Here is a 20,425-nt window from a genome sequence, read left to right as displayed (position 1 = left end):
TATTCCACAATCAGCCCTCTCGCATTACACATTCACGCTATAAATACATTTATTCTCAACCTACACCTATCAATACCAAAAATCAATCAACCAATCACAATAAAACGTTGTTAACATATTCAATGTAGGTGACCCCACAGTGGAGTCAAGCCTCTCTCTCTCTCTCTCTCTCTCTCTCTCTCTCTGTCTCTGTTATGTAAAAAAAAAATTTTCCACATTTTAGTTATAAAAGTCGTATAATTTCTCCATAGGGCTTGAACCATTCAGGTGCCAAGTATCTGCCAGAGTATCTTATAGTCGAGAATCGTACCTGAGTCTCTAAACTTAAACCACTAGATAGCATTACAAACACAAATTTACTTTCTATACCGCTGTTTTCCTGTAAGTTTGACCTTTCTTCTAAATAGTAATAATTTCTAAAATTAAAAATAAGGTTTGTTGCTTTCTCTTTACATAAAACTAATATTTTTTATGCTTTAGTTATTTTGGCTCCGATTTTGTTGGAAACCAACTTCGACGAAGTATGTAATTATAGAACCAGTATGTATACGTAACTAATTAAATTTTACCACCGTTTTAACATAGTGAAAGGAAGCCAGGATGTAGGTAAATATCTTTTTACAAAATTCATCAACGGCGTCTCAGTTTTTTGAAATTATAATTTATAGTTTTATTTTCTTAAAATGTGCAATATCCTTGTTTTTTCCAGAATCAAAAATAACACAAAATTTGTTGTATTTTTTAATTTAATTGAATTTATATTGTTTTTTAACTTTTTTAATTTTAAACAATACAAATGAGTGAAAAATTGTAAATGTATAATTTTATTGTTGTAAATACACTGTTTTATAAATATATTTTTGTTTCTTTTTTAAATTCATTTTGTAAAAATTAAAAACATGGTTAACAACTGTAAATATTAGAGAAAAAATATATATATATTTTTTTTTACGAGGGTTCGCAACAGCAGAGGTCATATAAACCCTCAGGGTGCCGGTGTTTTTGAAAAAAAGCCCATTTGTAAGTATGTCGGGTTCGATTGCAGGGCCGCTGGATTCGAACCCGGGACCTTTACCTTACAGTGATGAGCGCTGTGTCAAAAACTAAACCTTGCGGCCACCGACGCCCCCCCCCAAAAAAAAAAATTGTTCTTACCCAAAAAAAGTTTTTTTTTCTTATTATTTGATCAGCATGGAAATATTTTTCCTCATTCACACATTGGTAAAGAAAAATTCGTCAAAATAGGTTTTTGAAATGGTTTAGAACACGAAAATTGTAAATAATTCGACTCAACAAAAAAAAATTTCAATACCTGGATATGGTCTTGGATTTCAGTCCTGCATTGAATGGGTAAAAAATGGAAAAGAACAGGAGACCAAATGTTGCCATGGTAAACCACAATTCTCATATCGGGCGGCATTCCTCATGCTCTCCATATTGAGCCAAGGAAGACATCCAGCAACCTTTCTTTACATGCACGACACATACGCCAGCCTATGCGTTACCAGATACCTACCTGGTACCTTACATTGATAACACCTTTTTATATTATCCAAATTTACTACTGGGTTTCATTGTCCAAACATCCAAGATTCCGTAATTGATTTACTTCCAATTTCGTATTTTAACGATTGTGTAAACAGTAGTCTTTTTTTTTTTTTAATTATTTCATACAATAACTTACCAGTTTAATAGCATAAATTGGCCGACTAAAGTGGGTTAAATAAGTTTTATGGAAATATAAAGGATCGAGCATTAAAATTAAGACACCAGTTTTGCAAATGTACAATTTGTCATTTATTGTATTAAATGTAATGAGTCACTGGAAACTAGTGATCAAGTTAATTAATTAACAAATTTAATGATGACAATGAATATTACATTTATCAACCAAAATTGTGCCACCTATAACAAAAACAATGGAAAATTTATGTTAGAAAAAGCTGTTTTTATTATTCAAAATGATTTTTTTTATGATTAAACAAAACTAAAACTCTTTTTTTTTTAAATAACAAAAGTAATTAAAAATATCTAATTTATGAAGACTAGGAAATTTAATTTATTACAAAAAATTTCATTATTGCAAGTATGTTTATACCCCTACTAAAAAAATCTACGATCTAACATTCAGTCTTTTCTCAATCTCTACAAGTATTATTACAAATAAATTCATTTAAAAGCCTCATATCACCAAAACTTTTAGATATAGATTTAATTCTGCACACATAATTATTAATTTACAAACAAAGATTTAAAAGTTAGATGCAACTATTGTTGAGAAGATAAAGGAAAATCGTAACTACTAATTAACACAGCTCAAGTAATAAAATTTTTAGTACAATTGCATAGAAAAAATAAGATCGCCGTTTAAAAATTTAACGTATAAAATTGCATACCGGTATTAATCAAAGTTCTCATTATTTACAGTAAGAGATGTTTTTCTAATGCCACATTTTCTAAATTTTGTACTTTAGTATTCTGGAACACAATTATAGTAACTGTCATATTATCACAGCCGTAACCGCCCATCTGACTGTCGGGAGCAAGGCAAGTCATCATCAATTCTTCGCAAATCACATCCGGATGTAACTGTCTCATCAACCTATCTCTTATAAATCCAGCCACCTCCTAAGATAAATTGACATTACTAGTAGTACTAATAGAATATTCCAAATGTGTTAAGTATGCTTTAGCTAACAAAGGGAGGCTAATGACATTACCAATTTCAATGAAACATTTTTACTAGGTTCTTGGCAATATTTTTTTAAACATATGATAAGAAATTAGTATGCAAGTATTAAATGAGAGTAGATGTACACAAATATACAAAACCCAAAAGATATATCTAATAAAGGTAAACAAAAATAAATTGGTGATAATTTTTACATTTACTTGACTATGTTCCCATTAAGTTCAAGATTTATTGATTACTTATCTATATAAGCTCAAATCTGCACATGCACACACATTTACAGAGCCTATCACTTCAGAAATTCCACCTTTTATAATTTACAATAAATTACCGGTAAGCCTCAAGAATCACCCTCCTTGGCTGTTAGCGGACCGAGGTCAGAACTGTTTTTTCCGTCCAGCCACCGTGATTGGGCCCAGCGATTATCAAAGCTTGGTATTTCAGCCCCTCTCACTCTTATAGAGTTTTTTTACTTATTTTCACTCAGGGTAGTGGAGTACTTGATATTCCTCCATCACCCTTTTCACATCACTATTATATAACTAGATTATGTGAGGGTCGATGGGGTACTCGATATTCCACCATCGGCCTTCTCACACTACACATTCACACTAATAAATACGTTTACTCTCTAGTCACTAGGTACACAAAACTATCAGTACTTTATACAATAAAACAATCCTGTTTCCTCCAAAAATCGGAACCGGGGGGGCCCAGATATTTGCTGCTTTGTTCAAGCACAATTCTCATATCTAGTGGCATTCCTTCTCGCTCTCTATATAGAAAGAAGGAATTACACCTTCAATTTGGTGGGACACATCAAGCAACCTTTCTCTACATGCCGGCTGGACACATATGTGGGCCTTAGGCCAAAAATAAGTGTCCTTGTGACAATCTTGCTTGGCCTATCATTACCAGTGTGGATGAGTCAGGTCATAATTTTCAGTTGATTCCTGCTTACTAGTTAGTCACTAAAATATCATGTAAAACATTTTTATGACATTTGTTTCTAATAAGAATCGCTTCAATTTCTCAAGGTCTTCCGTTTTTGCTTATTTACTGGAATATATCCAGGGAATATATGGAGGGGACCGTGGTTAGTGTGTCTGTTCCATAATGGATATATAATCCAGAAGGATATGCTGGGGTTGTTGGATATGTTCCCCAACACCTTTTGCTAAAACATGCAGGTTTGTAGTCCACTGATGAACATTTTTGCCATCACAGTCCCTTCATGTTCTTCTAAATGTTTTTTTTTTTTAAATACAGTTCTCTTGATCAACCAAGGCAGTCAGGACCAGACCTACCTCAGATAATTGAAAAACTCGGATAATCGACTATTTAAAAAAAAAAAAAAAAAAAAAAAAAAAAAAAAAAATGAAAATTAATTAAAAAATGCATTTTGTACANTTTTTTTTTTTAAATACAGTTCTCTTGATCAACCAAGGATCTATGTGTTAGTGTGTCCTTTTTTTGTGAGAAAACGTTGGTAATTAGTTTTAAAAAAAAAAAAAAAAAAAAAAAAAAAAAATTTGAAATGAAAATTAATTAAAAAATGCATTTTGTACAAAAATATGTTTATTTTGCATGTATTGTTACCATAACCAACCTTCACTCCCTTGCAATTTTTCAATATCGGTGGGAAATTTTTTTAGCTAAGATCATGGCTTTTTCTTTGATAATCAGACCAAAAATACTCATTCCTTTGCTCCTCTGTTGAACGAACACAAAAAGATAGCCTCATTCATCAATGGGCACTTTGAAGGCTTCATCGACTTCCGGTCGGCCGATGTTGAACACGGCTGTAGTGTGAATGCTTCCAGTTTGGCACTGTTCTGAGCCAATCGCCCACTAGCCCCTTTAATGGCTAGTTTAATTGCTGCAATTTTTTTTTTAAATTGAAATCAAAACCAGTTTTCGTTTGGTTTCGTGTTCAGCCATTTTTACTTACGTGTACTGTTCAATGTTTAATTTTATACTGAAGTATGTACATACATAAAAGAATAGAAAACTAAAAAGCTGAGTAGTAGAATCTAGGAAATTATCAGTACTGGATATTATCGTAATGATGCCATTAGAGCTTCTAAGAAAATATTTGTACTTATTGCCGTGACTGGAGTTTAGATGGCTTTATTAGTTTAGTTTACATACATATTTAATATGCGTTTTTAATTTTTTTTAAATCTTGGATTTAATCGATTAACCCGAAAATCAGATAACTGGATCTCAGTTAATCTAGAGTCTACTGTATATTCTAAACCACCAACACTTTAAATCCAATATCAGTCCAGGAGGAACTAGGTTTACCAAACTTTTACTTTTATTGGTTGTTAGAATTAGCCTTGCATGTCCCTTAACTGCTTATACTTTTTTTAAAAATTTTTTATTAATTTTTTTTAAGCACTGAGAAATCTCTATCGCAGGGGAACTTATGGGGATATATATATATACATATATACTTCCAGGTGATATGAGGTGTCCAGTGGCAATAGTAGTAGCCAATAAACATCATCATCCAGAGTGGGTAATAAAAAAGAATTAGGTGTTATCAAGACACAGAGGATCAACTTTGATCAGTTATAAATTTTGGAAAGAAGAACAAACATTTGAAGGGAGAAATCTTTTATTTCTTTGTTATATTTGTTTCATAAAAAAAATAGAGATTAAATTTTTAGTTTCTTAAAAAAGAGCTTTTTATTCATTTCCTATATTTGATTATTTGTATAATCAGAATCCTGGGTTGGTGGCCCATGACAACTGGGAAATCTTACAGAGGTTTGGAAGCCAATAAGCAACATGTAATGGCATAAACCAGGCCTCCGTAAATAAATTAGAACTGTATTTATAAAATTAAAGAATTGAGTTTTTGTTGATTCCATTTTTCTCACTTATAATGGCATAAAATTAACCTTGTTGACAAAGACTGAAATTTTCAGATTTTCAGCAGTACTAATAATGAATTTGGATAATAAGGATAAAGATGGGTATTTGAATTTTTAAGTAAAACAGTGGATGTTGTTTGAATTAAGTAGAACAGTGGACATCAGAAAGAAAAAAAATTGACCCCAGCCAAACAAAATGCCCATTTTTGTTTGCCATAAAAATCTGTAATGAATTGATTTAAAGGATGCTAAAAACAAGCACGAATTATTTATTCCAATAAAAATATTTTTTGGCCTACTTTACTGGAAGCATCTTTTTATTTTTGTAACCTTTTATATATCTAATCTCATTTAATACAAGATCCTGCATACTATTTTCTTATCCTAGTTAACAAAAAACAAATCGACTGATATAGTAACTCCATTATGTTTAGTGGTCTGACTGACCAATTTACTTCTTTCAATTAATTATTCTTTTTATGTAATGTCTTGGAATGAAAAAGTTAGTGCCACGAGTGGGATTCAAACCCACGACCTTCGGCTGAAAAATGGCAAAAAGGAGGGAAAATTCGAAATGATGTAATAACCTTGAAATACATGCACAACAAAGGCAGAAAGCTGTAAAAAAATCATATAAATTAATAAAATTCTTCTAAAAAAAAAATACTTCTAAAAAAAAAAAAAACTTCTAAAGTCTACTGGCAAGAACACTCGGAGACATGTCTAAAATTTTCTGACTTCATATCACAAAAAAAAAAGTTTCATTAAAATTGGTAGCCTCTTCTTGTTAAATTTTTAGTTTTTCATTGAACATACTTCATTTGACATAACATCCCAGATACCATCACAGGCTAGTACGATGAACTCCCAAGATTCATCTATTTCTTCTACAATGACTTCAGGAAAAGCTGGAGAAAAAAATTCAAATAATTGTTTTAAAAAAATTGTATATTAAAAAATTAAATTTTGTTGAACTTTTTACCAGTAACGACTTGTTCCTTAGGGCTTTTTTTACTGTTAGTTTTAAACATGTAGTCGCCAAGAGCCCTTGAAAGCGCTAAATTACCATTGACACGGTTATACTCGACCCATCCACCAGCCTCCTTTATCCGTGCGTACTCTGCAGGTTCTGTCGGCTTGTGGTCGTGAGATAGTGGTCGGACCGTACCATTTACAACAGCTATTGCTCTTGAATCGCCAGCATTGCCCTTTAAAATACAAATAAAACATTTTAAATCCTAAAATACACATACTTTATTTTTCCCTATCTTACAAGCCTTTGCCTGTGATTTACACAAAAAGCACAAGTGTCACTAATGTTCTCATTCCCACTGGTTGACTCAACTCAAAAGACACTAGTCGGCATTTGCCTTACACACCAGTCACTGTCAAAGTGGATTAATCTCACGATAAGATGAAATGAGGTGTAACACACATTGTAATAAAATTAAAAATGAAGCTCGGAGAGAAGTTGCAGGCAAATGTTAGATTTCAACAGCATGGTGATTGCAAAACAAGCAGAAAAACAAGCACAAGAAGTATTTCCTATCTCAACCCCATCTTTTGAATTTTCCCTCCTTTTTGCCATTTTTCAAATGTCGTGTAATCTATTTGATTCTCGGCGACAAATGAAATGACCACAGAGAGCTTTAGTGAATACATACTTCATTTTTACTTATTAAATTCATTAGTTTTAGTGGTCCGCTTAACCAATTAATATATTTCAATTAATTAAGGTTTTTAGTTGAGATAAAAAAGTCAGTGTCACGAGCGGGATTCGAACCCACAAAAAATGGCGAAAAAGAATGAAAAACATACAAAAACCCTCAGAGAAAACAAACCTCACCAGTCATACCAACTCCAACGGAAATCTATCGTAGAAACGGAGGGGGAATTGATAATTCGAAACTCAAATTAACTTCACTAATTTCGTGGTCCGTTTGACCAATTAATATATTACAATTAATTAAGGTTTTTAGTTGAGATAAAAAAGCCAATGGCACGAGCGGGATTCGAACCCACGATCTTCGGCTAGATACGTCGCTGCTGTACCACTTGAGCTATCGTGACCTTGATCCACTTGGACACTAACTTCCCTTCTCAACCCCACCTTTTGAGTTTTCCCTCCTCTTTGCCTCACTAAAGCTCTCTGTGGCCAATTCAATTGTCGTCGAGAATCCAATCCGATTACACGACATTTGAAAAATGGCAAAAAGGAGGGAAATCTCAAAAGGGGGTTGAGGTGGGAAGTTGGTGTCCGAGTGGATCGAGGTCACGATAGCTCAAGACTCAAGTGGTAGAGCAGCGGTGTATCTAGCCGAAGATCGTGCGTTCGAATCCTGCTCGTGACACTGACTTTTTTATCCCAACTAAAATCCTTAATTAATTGAAATATTGAAGATTGATCAACCCACATTTACAATTTTAAAAAAAAGAGGAGACAACCAATTTGATGACTCACCTGGCTCTTTTTTTCTTTCAAAATGCGTGTTAGGTGTATGATTAATAGATTACTTCTCCACTCTTATTCATAAAGATAACAAAGTTATCAGTAGCATTGTATCAGAATAATACAAGAAGCCTTTCTGTACGAAAGAATATACTTTGTTATTGTTTACAATTTATTTTGCTTGCCATAAAACTGTTCTGGTTATATTATTCAAACCCAAACAAATCTGATTTGTTCTTCCTTTTATAATTTGAAACATCAATCCAATTTATATGACAAATTATTCTTAAAATAACAACTGAAAATTAAAAAAACTGAAGATGAATAAATACAAAAGGATTACATACACAATAAAGGGTGTTGCCCTTTATAAGCACCACTACTGCTGTAGAACCAGCCAAATCATCCCGTAAAACTTTGTTTTCTCTCATAAAAGCATCCAATTCAAGGTAGCCCTGTAATTTAATAAATGTTATAAAATTAAAATAAAATATAAAATTACCAATTGATACTCTTTACAATTATTAATTTTATACATCTATTAATTTTATTTTCTACCTACTTGTTACAACTATCAATTTTTCATGTTCGCTCATTACAAGAAGGTAAAACAGAACTGAATATGGATATAAACGTAGTAAATTATAAAATTAAGTAATGAATGCAATTATTCGACTGTCAAAACTTACGTTTTCAATAGCTTGCACTATATCTCCCTCTTGGTACGCTTTTTGGTTAAAAATCCATTTGTAAAGGTGCCGGCTGGCATATTCTGATATTTTCGAACCTAGAAACAAAACCATTTCAATTAATTATTGCATAATTAGCGTAGGCACATAAACTCAATAGTTTCCAAAAATAATTATAATATTATTTACAAAAAGTTGAAAGTAGAAAGTTTAAAATGAAAAAGGGGTTCGACAAGGATGCCCACTATCACCAATTTTATTGAACACCATACTACCAAGTATTTTCGAAGGCATTCTGATAAATGGGAGTAAGTAAATGAACCTTAGATTTGCCGACGATGTGATGGTAGTGACAAGGGATGGCAAGGATCTGAAAAAATTGCTAGACAACCTAGCGAAAATACGCAATGAAAAAGGCCTCACCAATGGGGTACAAATGGGTACTATGCGTCTCTAATAGCCTCTAATACTCAATTCTGACTTTCCACCTTCACGAAGCTTATGAAGCTAACATGTACCCTGTTAATCAAAGACGGAAAGTGGGGTCGTAGGAACAGGAGCTGTATTTGACACTTCCTAAACCCTATACCTTACTCCGCCTCCTACTCCAATCCCATCTGCAGATGTGAGGGGAGTCTTCAGGAAGATATAAATACCAAACCAGAAGATGAAACCACTCAAATGGTGGTGACAGAGAAGATTGAAAAACTACTCCTCAAAAAGAAATTCTCAAAGGCTCAGAGGCATAAAACGGCAATCAGAGCCAAACAAAAAGGGGGGGGGAGCTAATCCTGAAAAGAATCAGGAAAGGAAAGGAAAATCCTAATGTTCACTTCCGACTCTGGCACTGAAATCGACCACTGGAAGTGTGACTCCAAAAAACCAGGGCCAACGCCAACCAAAAGTGGTAAAAGGGACAGGTCACTGGGTAGCACCCTATCATGAAGTGGAAGTGCTCCTAGGACGTGTCCTCCCAAAAAAAGCAAAATTGAGGTAAGCGATGGAGAACAAACCAACATTGTTGGTGGGGAGGGAATGAGACATATCTCAAGCCCTCAAAACAGTAAAAATGGCCGTGGTGATGTTGGAATACCCAGACAAAGAGGGGCAGGGCTGTCCAACGGGCCATCCTAGCTGAAGTCTGGAGTTGCAAAAACTCCGAAGAACCTCAGTTCAGGAATGGGTACTTTGAAAAAGGGATGCTTGCTACTATTCTCAGGTTGTTGAAATTCTCCATCACAGAATAGATTAAAAGAGCACAGAATAGATTAAAAGAGAGAGAAAGAGAGAGAGAGAGAGAGAGAAGCTCTAGAGGTGCTAGACACAGAAATCTTATGCTAAAACAACCCTGACCAAGACTGGCAAACTCACTGCTGCAATTGTAGAGGTCCATACTCTTAAGCCTAGTACGCACTGGGATTCTTTGAGTCGATTCATGTTGCGTTGCAGAGTCGGGGCTGCGTAGATTCATTGTTGCGACGCAGCCCCGACTCTGCTCCGTGACAAAGAATCGTGTCCAGACCAAGATTCAGTTCACATTCATCAGTGCCTGTGAAAATGACGGAGGATCTAGCTCTTTCAGGAATTTCCCTTGCTCTTTTTTGCATTGTACGTAGTGAATCCAATCAGAAGTCCATTAAAAAATGCCCAAAAAGATGGTGGGTTCGACAAATATTTCACGGCGGCAATCAGCACGGGAAAAATCTTTTGGCCATGTTGTAATTAAACGATGGCACAGGGTTCAGAAATTTTTTGAGGATGTCCCCGACCGATTTCGAAACCATTTTAATAAAAGTTGGCAATCAAATTTCGGGAATCTATCTCTCCGGCCAATAGATTAGCTGCCACTCTCCAGTTCCTAGAGAGTGGAGACTCATATACAAGCCTCATGAGGATTCAGGATTTCAAAAAAATCAATATCAGATTTCGTTCCAGAAGTGTGCGAAGCCATCATTCATCGTTTGAGAATACATCAAGGTAAGTAAAGAATTAAAGAAGAATTGAATAAGAAGTAAAGAACTGCAAGCAAATACTTTTATGTTTGGAAATTATATATTGCTGTAGGATAAAAAGGTAAAAATATAACCCAATAATAAACCAAATTAACCCAAATCACAAAGAATCAAGTATGTTTCGAAATATTGAAAACTTTAGGTAAGNTAGATAAAAAGGTAAAAATATAACCCAATAATAAACCAAATTAACCCAAATCACAAGGAATCAAGTATGTTTCGAAATAACATATTGAAAACTTTAGGTAAGACACTGTCAAAATCTTCAAGAAAACACTACAACGTGAACTAAATAAATGAAGCAAGAGCGCTTGTTACGATTCACGTTCGCACTGGCGAATATTGCGCAACATTGAGTCAAAGAATCCCATATCGGATGGGATTCAAAACAGTCCGAAAATGCTAGCCCGCAACACACCAGATTCACCGCAACAATGAGTCGGGGCAGCCCGGACTCAGGCTAGACGCAGCCGAGACTCTCCGGAGATTCAAACAGTCCACTCAAAGAATCCCAGTGCGTATTAGGCCTGAGGAGTGATAGGGCTATTAACCAGTCACCAGCATCTGAGACAACGTCTACATAACATGGGCATATTCAACAATGATCCCATTGGCAGCAGATTATGCAATGAGGAGGAAGAAACAGCCATATCATCTTCGAATGTGAACAATGTCTCAATGGAGACACCTAATGAAAGTTGATGGTACTGTCATTGAATACACAAGAGAATACAAAAAATACAAGTACATATCCAAAAGCTTTGAAACTTGATGAGATATTCAAGGGAAGTTTTTCAGTAAATGTGAAAGCATCGATTCTAACAAAATGAATGTACCCAGTTGCACCGTAAACTCAAACATGACAAATGGATGAAAACAGTGACAAGACAAATGGATGAAAATCTGCGAAATACACAAAGAAAAATGGTAAGGAGCATTCTGGTATAAACAGGATAGACAAGGTCAGCGAAGAGAAACTCCGACAACGTTTACAACTGCCCTCCCTCCAAGGAAATGGAACTGGGCATGCCACAAAGCAAGAATGAATGACTCAAAATGAGCAAGAATAAGCACAGGGTGGACTCCGAGGTACAATGTGAAGATGAGAGGATTACCCACCAGAAGATGTCGAGACAAAATCCAGGAGAGAGTGGGAGTTTGTTGGGAAGTGCTGGCAAGAGATGGAATGGTATGGAACAAAATATTAATGAAGATTTAAAAAATCCAACTAGTTTCATTCTAGTTAATTTTATAAAGGATGATTAGATTTAAAAAATAAAAAATTGTTAATTATTTAAAGAAAAAAATTGATTAAATTTTATTTGAATTAATAAAAAGAAAATTTCTTGTGTTATAGTGCAACTTAGTTTCCTCTAATAGGGGAGGCTTTTGTACAAACATGTATGTCAATAAAGGTAGTTATTTATTCAGTTACAAAAGAATTATAAATATTAATGTAATAATACACAGGCATCCTCTATAAACCTAAACGATCCTACCCACTCCTTATTACATTATCCTTGAATCGTATTAAACTGACTGGTACTTCAAAGTGAGGTGTGGTAATAAGTACTGATGTATCAGACTGACATAGGCCAGTGTCTCACAAGGGAGCATTCTTGGTCCAACCCTTTATACTATTTGTACTTCTGGCAATCGCTGCATCACAACCTATGGTAATGATACCGCAATTCTGTCTTCCAACCACAATCCTATCCAAGGAAACTTTAACATCCAAGAGAGCACCTTGAGCTTATCAAAAACTGGTGCAAAAAGTAGGGGACAATATTGAATGGGGAAAAATGTACTCAACATTTACATTAGAAAAAAGTATTGCTCTCCAAGACAAAGAGCTATCGGCTTCCTCTCATGTAAGGTACTTAGGACTATAACTAGGCAGCCGAATGATGTGAAATCCCTAAACGAGACTCAAGAGAAAACAACTATGAAGAATTTTAGGACAGAAATCTGTTTTGATTATCAGAAGATATTATATTACTGCAACCATTTACGACACATGTAACTGAGGGATTCTGCCAAGCTATCCAATATCCAACACATCTAATCCTTCTGGTCAAACGTCCTCATGTGAATTGTAAAAGTTCCTTAATACATCAGTAACCCCACTATCCTTGTTGAGCATCCTTCTGTCAACAAACTGATCCGATCTCACTTTCAAAAGTTCCACAAAAGATCTCGATCTATCTTAACCCTATAATGCCCAAGCCCTATCTACACTTTCCCATCCCGAGAGCCCACTGCCTCGAAACCTCGCCACTTAGATTAAAAAAAAAAATAAATAAATAAACCTCGCCATATTGAGTGCCAGAGTTGGCTGGTTTCTCTAACATGCATCCTCCAAGTGCAATGTTATTTGTAATATGTATATATTAATTATAATGAATGTTTAGTTTTTTCTATTTTAATTAGTTAGTACATTATCTCTTATTGAAATCAACAGCAAAATACTAAATAAAATGTATTCATACAACAAATAGCCATTGTTTTCTTTTATTTGAAACCTAACATGAACTTAAGTTTAAAGACTCACCACCATGACCATCAAAAATAGCGTAGAACGATGCTGAAGGGTCTTGAGGGACCTCGAGCAAAAGTGTATGAGAATCTTCCATCGAGACCCGCCATCCTTGCATTGAACTTAAGCCGACCTTCACTTGTTCATTCTTGCAGATCAAACTGCATTTTGTCGTAACTGGCTCTGACAGTGACTGCCCCATTTTGCTGAGTGATTTTCTCTGTGTTCTCTAAAATATGTTAAAATAATAATCGTTGATCTTTAGTTAGTTGCAAACCTATAACAAAATCAGTGCTTGTTTCTATTTATTTAGTGTTATTTTATCGACAGAAAATATATTCGAAAAGGCATTGTTTTTTTATTTTTAATTGATCGTGGATGTTTTTGTTTGAGAGACAAAACTAAATATTGCAGCATAAATCACTACATTCTATAAATAATAAAAATTAGTCATATTTGTTAAAGCGAACACAAAAGGGATGGTAACTTTTTATGCCATAATTTTTAAATCTTATTTTAAACCTTGTTAAACATATTAGATGAAAAGCTAGCAATAAATACAATCAATCATTTTCTGTAGCCAATGTTATGATATTAGCAAAAAATGTATTTGTAATTTGGTCATTACTGATCATCCTGGTCGGCCTATTCTCGTTGGTCTGTCATTTTGGATCTTCGCCACCAGTGTTCACTTGTAATTTGTGTCCTGTAAACTTTAACAAATAGACAACACTGAAGATGGCAAAATGCCGAAATGTGTAAACATAGTCAGGACGACTCGGTAAGGACCAAATTACAGTTTTATTACCCTGCAGAGCACACAAAGAAATCACACAAAAAATGTACTAATAAAGCGTTAAATTGTAAATTAATGTTACGATGAAATGTTGAAAAATTTGACTCTGATTGTTCTTACTTGTTATTAAATAAGTCCCTATATCTATCAGTAATTCTGATGAATAGTCAATTCAGTAGAAAATAAAGGAATACTTCCAAAAACTTGATGGGTGTAGGAAAAAAAAGAAAAAAGGCGAGTTATTCAATTAGGCAAAATAAAATCACCTAAGTCAAGTAGCTCAAAAGTCAACTAGCTCTCTAGTAGAGTCCTCAGTTGTTTGGGATTGCATCAAGGCCCTGTTCATTGAGATAAAAAATTACCAAGGACATACAGGAAACAATGAGTAGGCTGATAAATTTTCTACGGAAAGTTCAATCAGGGCATTAAACTCTTGCGGTACACAAATTGCTAAAAATGTAAATCCATCAGACTATGGGTTAAAACTACGCCCTTGTTCCAATGGTTTATCCCAGAAAAGAGCCATGCAATAAAAGTTCATCAAAGGGCCATTGCAGAATCCAACAACTGAACTATTAAACCTAGGCCTAGAATGACAGTAAAACTGCAGACTCCGGAGGTATATGTATAGACTAAGACAGATACAAGCCTGTGCAGATATTGCCAGGAAGAAGAAACAAAATCTTGAGCTAGACAGAAAGCAGCATCCGCGCCAATCAAAGGTGTTGTGCGTATCAAGCCGAGTGACGCATTGGCATGCTGTCTTGAACAGAGCCTCTCTGACACCGGGCGACATCATCATAGAGTAATTAGCCTTGCCCCATCATGCGGGGCTCTGATGGAATGGACAAATTAGTTCCCTAGCTGCTCGTGGGAATCATATGAGTAGAGAAGAAAACAAACTTGAAGCAGGATATCATTGCTTCAAAAATTTACAGGATGTTCAGTTCACAGAAGAAAAGGAGAGACTACCTCTACCTACCAAAGGAAAGCAATAGACACTATGTGGGAAACCTACCACCACACAAAGGGACCAGTACCATCAGGTAGCAACATAGTAAGAAACAGACCCCCTCTTGGGAAACCAAATGGGAAGAAAAAGTTTCTGCTGAGTTACCGAAATTAGGAGAGCCAGGCGGGACGGATGATCCACTATAAAAATTAGGCCTTATATGCCACTACATTCTTAACTACAACCTAAAGAAAATGGGCGAAGCTGAGACAGAAACTTGGCGACTGTCAGGAGGAATCAGAATCATCAGCATATATCCTTTGTGAATGTGAAGAATTAGCCCGGTTACTGTACAGACACTTTGGTAAGGCAATTTTCAGACCAAAAGTGGTACGCAAAGTACCAAGGAAGGTGCTTAAGGTTACTTGAAAAAGTGCACTTCCCAAGGTATCGTATTGACATATAGGGGTTCCACAATAGATCTACATAGCTGGACGAATCAGAATCATCAGCATATATCCTTTGTGAATGTGAAGAATTAGCCCGGTTACTGTAGACATTTTGGTAAGGCAATTCTCAGACCAAAAGTGGTACGCAAAGTACCAAGGAAGGTGCTTAAGGTTACGTGAAAAAATGCACTTTCCAAGGTATCGTATTGACATATAGGGGTTCCACAATAGATCTACATAGCTGGAAGAAGAAAGAAAAAACTAATATATTTAAGAGTCAGTTGATTTGAAATTAAGAGACTGATTGTGTTGAAAAGGGAAATGACCTATTGATGGTGTCATGGCTGATTCTTGAGGCCTACTGGTAATTTATAGTAAATTACAAAAGCTTGAATTGTTGGCCAACTGGGAGATGCGATAGGCTCAGCTTTGTACACATTTGTATGTACATCCGCCTGTAGAGTTTTGAGCTTATACACTCAAAAACAAAAAAAAAGGACACTCATATTTTGTTGTTTATTCCAAACTATATGTATTTTTATAGTAATATTAATTACAGCATACTTATTTTAATGTAAACCAAATTGAACAAGATCAGCTAATCATGAGTTTAAAAAAAAATTATTTACTTCTGATGGTTTGAAAATAAATTCACCAAACCACCAGAAAATCATTCGGTGATAGATAAAAATTTGATCAATAATTTATTTTCTAGTTTTGCTCTTAATAACGCATATTACCTCCACTGACTCGCAGAGGGCCTTAAGTCTCATACGCATTGAGAAAATAAGCGATTGGATTTCGTCATGTGAAACAGAATACTACTGTTCAACGAGAGCAGTTTGAAGCTGCTCAACGCTTGTCGGCAGCAACAAATGAAGTCCCTTAATGTTCTATAGGATTCATGTCAAGAGAACATGCTGGCCGATTCAATATGGTAATCCATACATCCTTAAAGTAACAGGTGACAACTCGTGCATTACCACGAAGTTATCCACAATAAATAAAGCGAATGGGCCCACAGCTTCCAGAAGAACTTACTCCATGTACCTTCCAGATCCATTCAGTACGACAATCAGTTCGGAACGAGCATAGATGTTGACTCAACCCAATACCACAACTGTCTTTCAAAAGGATGTGACTTATAAAAGGGAAATGAAACAAAGCTTTCTCCATGTCTCCTCCACACATGATCCCGATCAACTGATTGCCACAAACCAAACCGGCCTCATCTATAAAGAAAACAGCCCCTCATTGTTCAAGTATACAAATCTGATTTACAAAGCTGCCTTTCTACTCCATGCCTCGCCAGTAGTAAAAAGCTATTCTCACACCTTCTGATGACTGTTTTAGAGCTCAACCTTCCTTTACAAACCGTTTGGAATCGACTACCTATCAAGGAAGCTGTTAAAGGACAGTTGTGTGATAAGAGCAATAGAATGACCATCTAGCCATCGTGCATCAGTCAACCACTACCTCCTCTTTGATTGAGACGTTCGGTAGCCCTAAACCGTTGTAGATCTACATGGATGGTACTGTGGTACACCCAGAACTTGAGCTAAGTGACAGACATGTCCGTCATTGGCCAAAGCATCTGTCCAGGTAAGACCTTCTCAACTTAAAACCAATGTAGATTAAGTTTTGAGTTAACTATTAATCTTTATACCTAATTATTATGAAAATAAACAAATACAAGTGTCATTTTTTTTCTTTCAGTGTATAAATCAGTTTTTGTATTTTCTGAACCTTACCTTACTTCCATACGCTAAATGTGTTCACAAATGCAGTGCCTACCAGTGCAATCTATTAGATATTATGTAGTTTATATGTTATGCAAATTACAGTTAATTTTTTGTGCAAAAGTGGCATTAACAAACTTTTTATAGTTAATAAAATGCTTTAAATGCAGAGCGATGTGTTGTCTGAGTCAATCATCCTGATCTGCCTATACATTAAACGTAGGTGAAACACATTAGTTAAAACTAAATAGAGAAATCAGTTTAATAAATATCAAGTAAAATTAAGCATTATACTGTATTAAGAAAACCTTCTATCATACCTTTATTTGTATTTTGAACGTTTTGCTATGGGAATTGAAATTTCTGTAAAACTTTACACAGGTACATCTGACGTTCATGTCCTTACATGTTTGAAAATGGATAGCGAATTAAAATCATTGTAGGCCAAATGTTAAAACAGGCTAGATCAAGGCTGATAGATTTTTGTATATTTTATTATTATTATTATTTTTTAATGATTTGGTTTAATTAAGCGGTGGTTAGAAGGCAAGCCAGCTTCGCTACCCATGCCATGTCAAAATAAGCAGTTGGACATCATCCCGTACCGTGTTATTTCGCGAACCCGGGTACCATCGGGCCGCGCCAATCTCAGAGTAATTCCTCTTCTTTTACTCTCGACATAGCGTTAACTGAAGTTTTTATCTCGACCGGAATATTTTGGGTTTTTTCAGGAAAACTTTGCAATTTGAAACGGACGCATATTTTCATTGAATCACCGAGAGCCGAATTTCGTCAAGGACGAAAACCGTGAAGTTCCACCGTGAACTTGGAAACAGTCCCGCCTCGGTTCTGCCTCCTTTTATCGAACGACGTCGGCGACATGGCGAGACGTCACGGACCCCCCCCCCCACACTACGTCAATCTATTGGGTTGTCCGGAAAATAATGCAGGATTTTAAGTTTTCATTAAAAAAAATCTATATAAAATATTCTGTTTACGTTTACAGGATTACTCATTTGTATGNAAATTATTTTGATTAAAGAACATTGCTTTAAAGTAACTAGTTTCTTTTTTTTTGTTTAATACCAAAATCCTGCATTATTTTCCGGACAACCCAATATTTTCATTTGATCAATTCAGACATTCGATTTTCTCTCATTTTCTTCCTCGATTGCACAACAAAACAACTATTTTCATAAACTGAAGTTAAAAAAAAAATTACTTTTGAACCGACTTAACGCAACTGGACAATTTTTGCCCGTAATTTCTAGTTATTTAACTAAAAGATAGATTTTTTTAAGCAGTAATAAGTTTTCCCAGGTGTTCCTCAAGGGTTTCATCTGTCCACTCTTATTCGACCTTCCTTCTATTCTAAAACAATCAACTCTTCTTTTTGCTTATGTCTTAGAAAGAAATTTTAGGCTACGACTATAGATACTGTTTAAAGTGTTAGTATCGTACACGTACATCAATATGTAGCTTGTTGAGCATGTAACATGATAGACATGGCACAGACAAAAACATTCAATTTTTACACTTGAGCATAAGGGCATTTGACCCTTCCAATTGCCATAAAGGTCTTGGGACAAAAGGCAACCCCAAGTTTCAAGAATGGTACTCTGATGGATCAAACATCAGGATCAAGAACTAAGTGAAGGGTTAAAAGGTTCTAAGTACAACCTAGCGAAACCCCTTGAACTGGTCTTCACTTGTGGGTTTATGTACATATCTTTGAAGTAACATAGCCGGACTAGCTGTATTTGAGTTGATGCTAGGTGATGGTCTGCAAGTCTGGGAACTCAAGCTGAACCAGCATTGGGTTTTCACTTGCATGACCCCATAAGTTACCCAATGCCATGAGTTCACCAACTCGCAGAACAACACCCAGCATCAACTCTAGGCACATACTTATTATTATTACCCACTTTCAGACAGAGGCATAAATGCTCTTGGGCTTTTAGCGCTAAACTAGTCTGGTAGAGTCTTAGTTGCCGAATGTCCCTAAGAAAACACAACAAATTTACTTTGAGGTGGATTCTGGGACAAGAAGGTATGGTTGACCAATTAGCCAATAGGGCAGCCCTCTCACGCACGAGACCAGAACAAGTAGTACACAGGAGTAAGAACAACTCAAACACTGTACAAAGGCTCCAGGTATACGACAAACTAAAACACAAAAAATCTCAGATATGAAGGCAAAGGAACTCCTCTCTCAGCCAAAATTTGATTAAAATTATGGACCATTGCCCTCTTAACTACTACATAAAGATAGGCAAAGCAGAGACAAACATGCCGATTGTCTTAACTCATAAGAAACCAAAGACATCTACGCATACCGTTTTTGTATGTGAAGCACTAGCCCAGTTATGGTACAGCCACTTTGGTAAGGTATTTCTTGTACCAAAAAGAAATGCATGGAGAAGCACTGAACAAAGTGCTTAGTTGTTTAAAAAGCACACTTTCCACAGTACATAACCATAGCTGTTCCACAAAAGACCTATATAGATCACAGAGAAAATTTTGGAATCCTTACTTTTTTGGTCCCCCTTGGACCTAACCTAAAAGATCTATTGTGGAATTGAACTTTGTTTATTTACAATCCCTGGAAAGTGCATTACCCTTAATGTAGTTGAGAACTTGCTTGGATTCTTCTCTTTGTATCCTTACATGTTAATATCACTTTTCTAAAGACTACCATTTCCTGGCTAATGCTGTAGTCACATAGGATATGTTCTTCTGTTTGAAATGTTGACATTTGATTGTTTTGGGGTATTTTCTTTCTCTAACAATTTGCCATTGTGGTCCACAGTGTGTGAGAGCTGCTCCTGCTTTTTCTAGTTTGTGACATGAGCATTACCCGATTTGGTTTTCCCAGGAGCTGGAGATATAAGCATACCGGGCTTTAAGTTGAACTTCATGCTGCTTCGCTGTCTGAGAATATGTATATTTGAGCACCTTTTAATTCCTTCAGTTAACTTTGCTGATTGTGCTTTCTAACACCTAAATAATTCAAATCAACCAGAATACGATTATTACAATTGTTCAGTTGTAATAAGAACTAAATTTAAACAATTATATTACTTTAGCATTACGTGAAAGATAAGAAGCAGCAATGACCTCAGCACTTTTCCTGGCATTACTTTAACATTATACATCATGTTTATGGTCTGAAGAAATAAAGCTAAACTATCTAAAAGACTTGTAGCGAAAAGGTTATTTTAGGTTTAGT

At 35.4% G+C, this 20,425-nt stretch overlaps 1 protein-coding gene across 3 annotated transcripts; it reads right to left on the bottom strand.

Moving 5' to 3' along the window:
* Positions 1-1,773: 1,773 nt before the first annotated feature.
* On the bottom strand, positions 1,774-18,055 carry LOC106672545 (probable protein phosphatase 2C T23F11.1). Of its 3 annotated transcripts, none has more exons than XM_014404072.2 (7): positions 17,517-18,055; positions 13,276-13,489; positions 8,713-8,810; positions 8,371-8,478; positions 6,557-6,782; positions 6,391-6,482; positions 1,774-2,628 (listed from the first exon to the last, which is right to left on the bottom strand). In XM_014404072.2, exons 1-7 carry the CDS (start codon positions 17,592-17,594, stop codon positions 2,422-2,424), a joined length of 1,023 nt encoding a protein of 340 aa, XP_014259558.1. In that variant the 5' UTR covers positions 17,595-18,055; the 3' UTR covers positions 1,774-2,421. The 3 variants fall into 3 exon arrangements, with proteins under 3 accessions (XP_014259558.1, XP_014259564.1, XP_014259571.1); XM_014404078.2 differs by having other exon boundaries at positions 17,802-18,055; XM_014404085.2 differs by lacking the exon at positions 17,517-18,055 and adding an exon at positions 17,209-17,308.
* Between the last annotated feature and the right edge of the window lie 2,370 nt (positions 18,056-20,425).

The sequence above is a fragment of the Cimex lectularius genome, unplaced genomic scaffold (assembly GCF_000648675.2).
Source record: "Cimex lectularius strain Harlan isolate CLEC.00 unplaced genomic scaffold, Clec_2.1 scaffold313, whole genome shotgun sequence".
NCBI lineage: Eukaryota > Metazoa > Arthropoda > Insecta > Hemiptera > Cimicidae > Cimex > Cimex lectularius.
Note: the sequence above shows the minus strand (reverse complement) of the source record. Positions and strands in the feature narration are given on the sequence as shown.

Bases quoted from the DNA above. Each gene is read 5' to 3' on its own strand.
- LOC106672545 (XM_014404072.2), bottom strand. From the start codon at position 17,594: ATGAACGTCAGATGTACCTGTGTAAAGTTTTACAGAAATTTCAATTCC. The intron at 8,811-13,275 runs GTGAGTCTTTAA...TTTTGTTTCTAG, and splicing joins TATTTTTGATGGTCATGGTG to GTTCGAAAATATCAGAATAT. The intron at 8,479-8,712 runs GTAAGTTTTGAC...ATTAAATTACAG, and splicing joins TAGTGCAAGCTATTGAAAAC to GGCTACCTTGAATTGGATGC.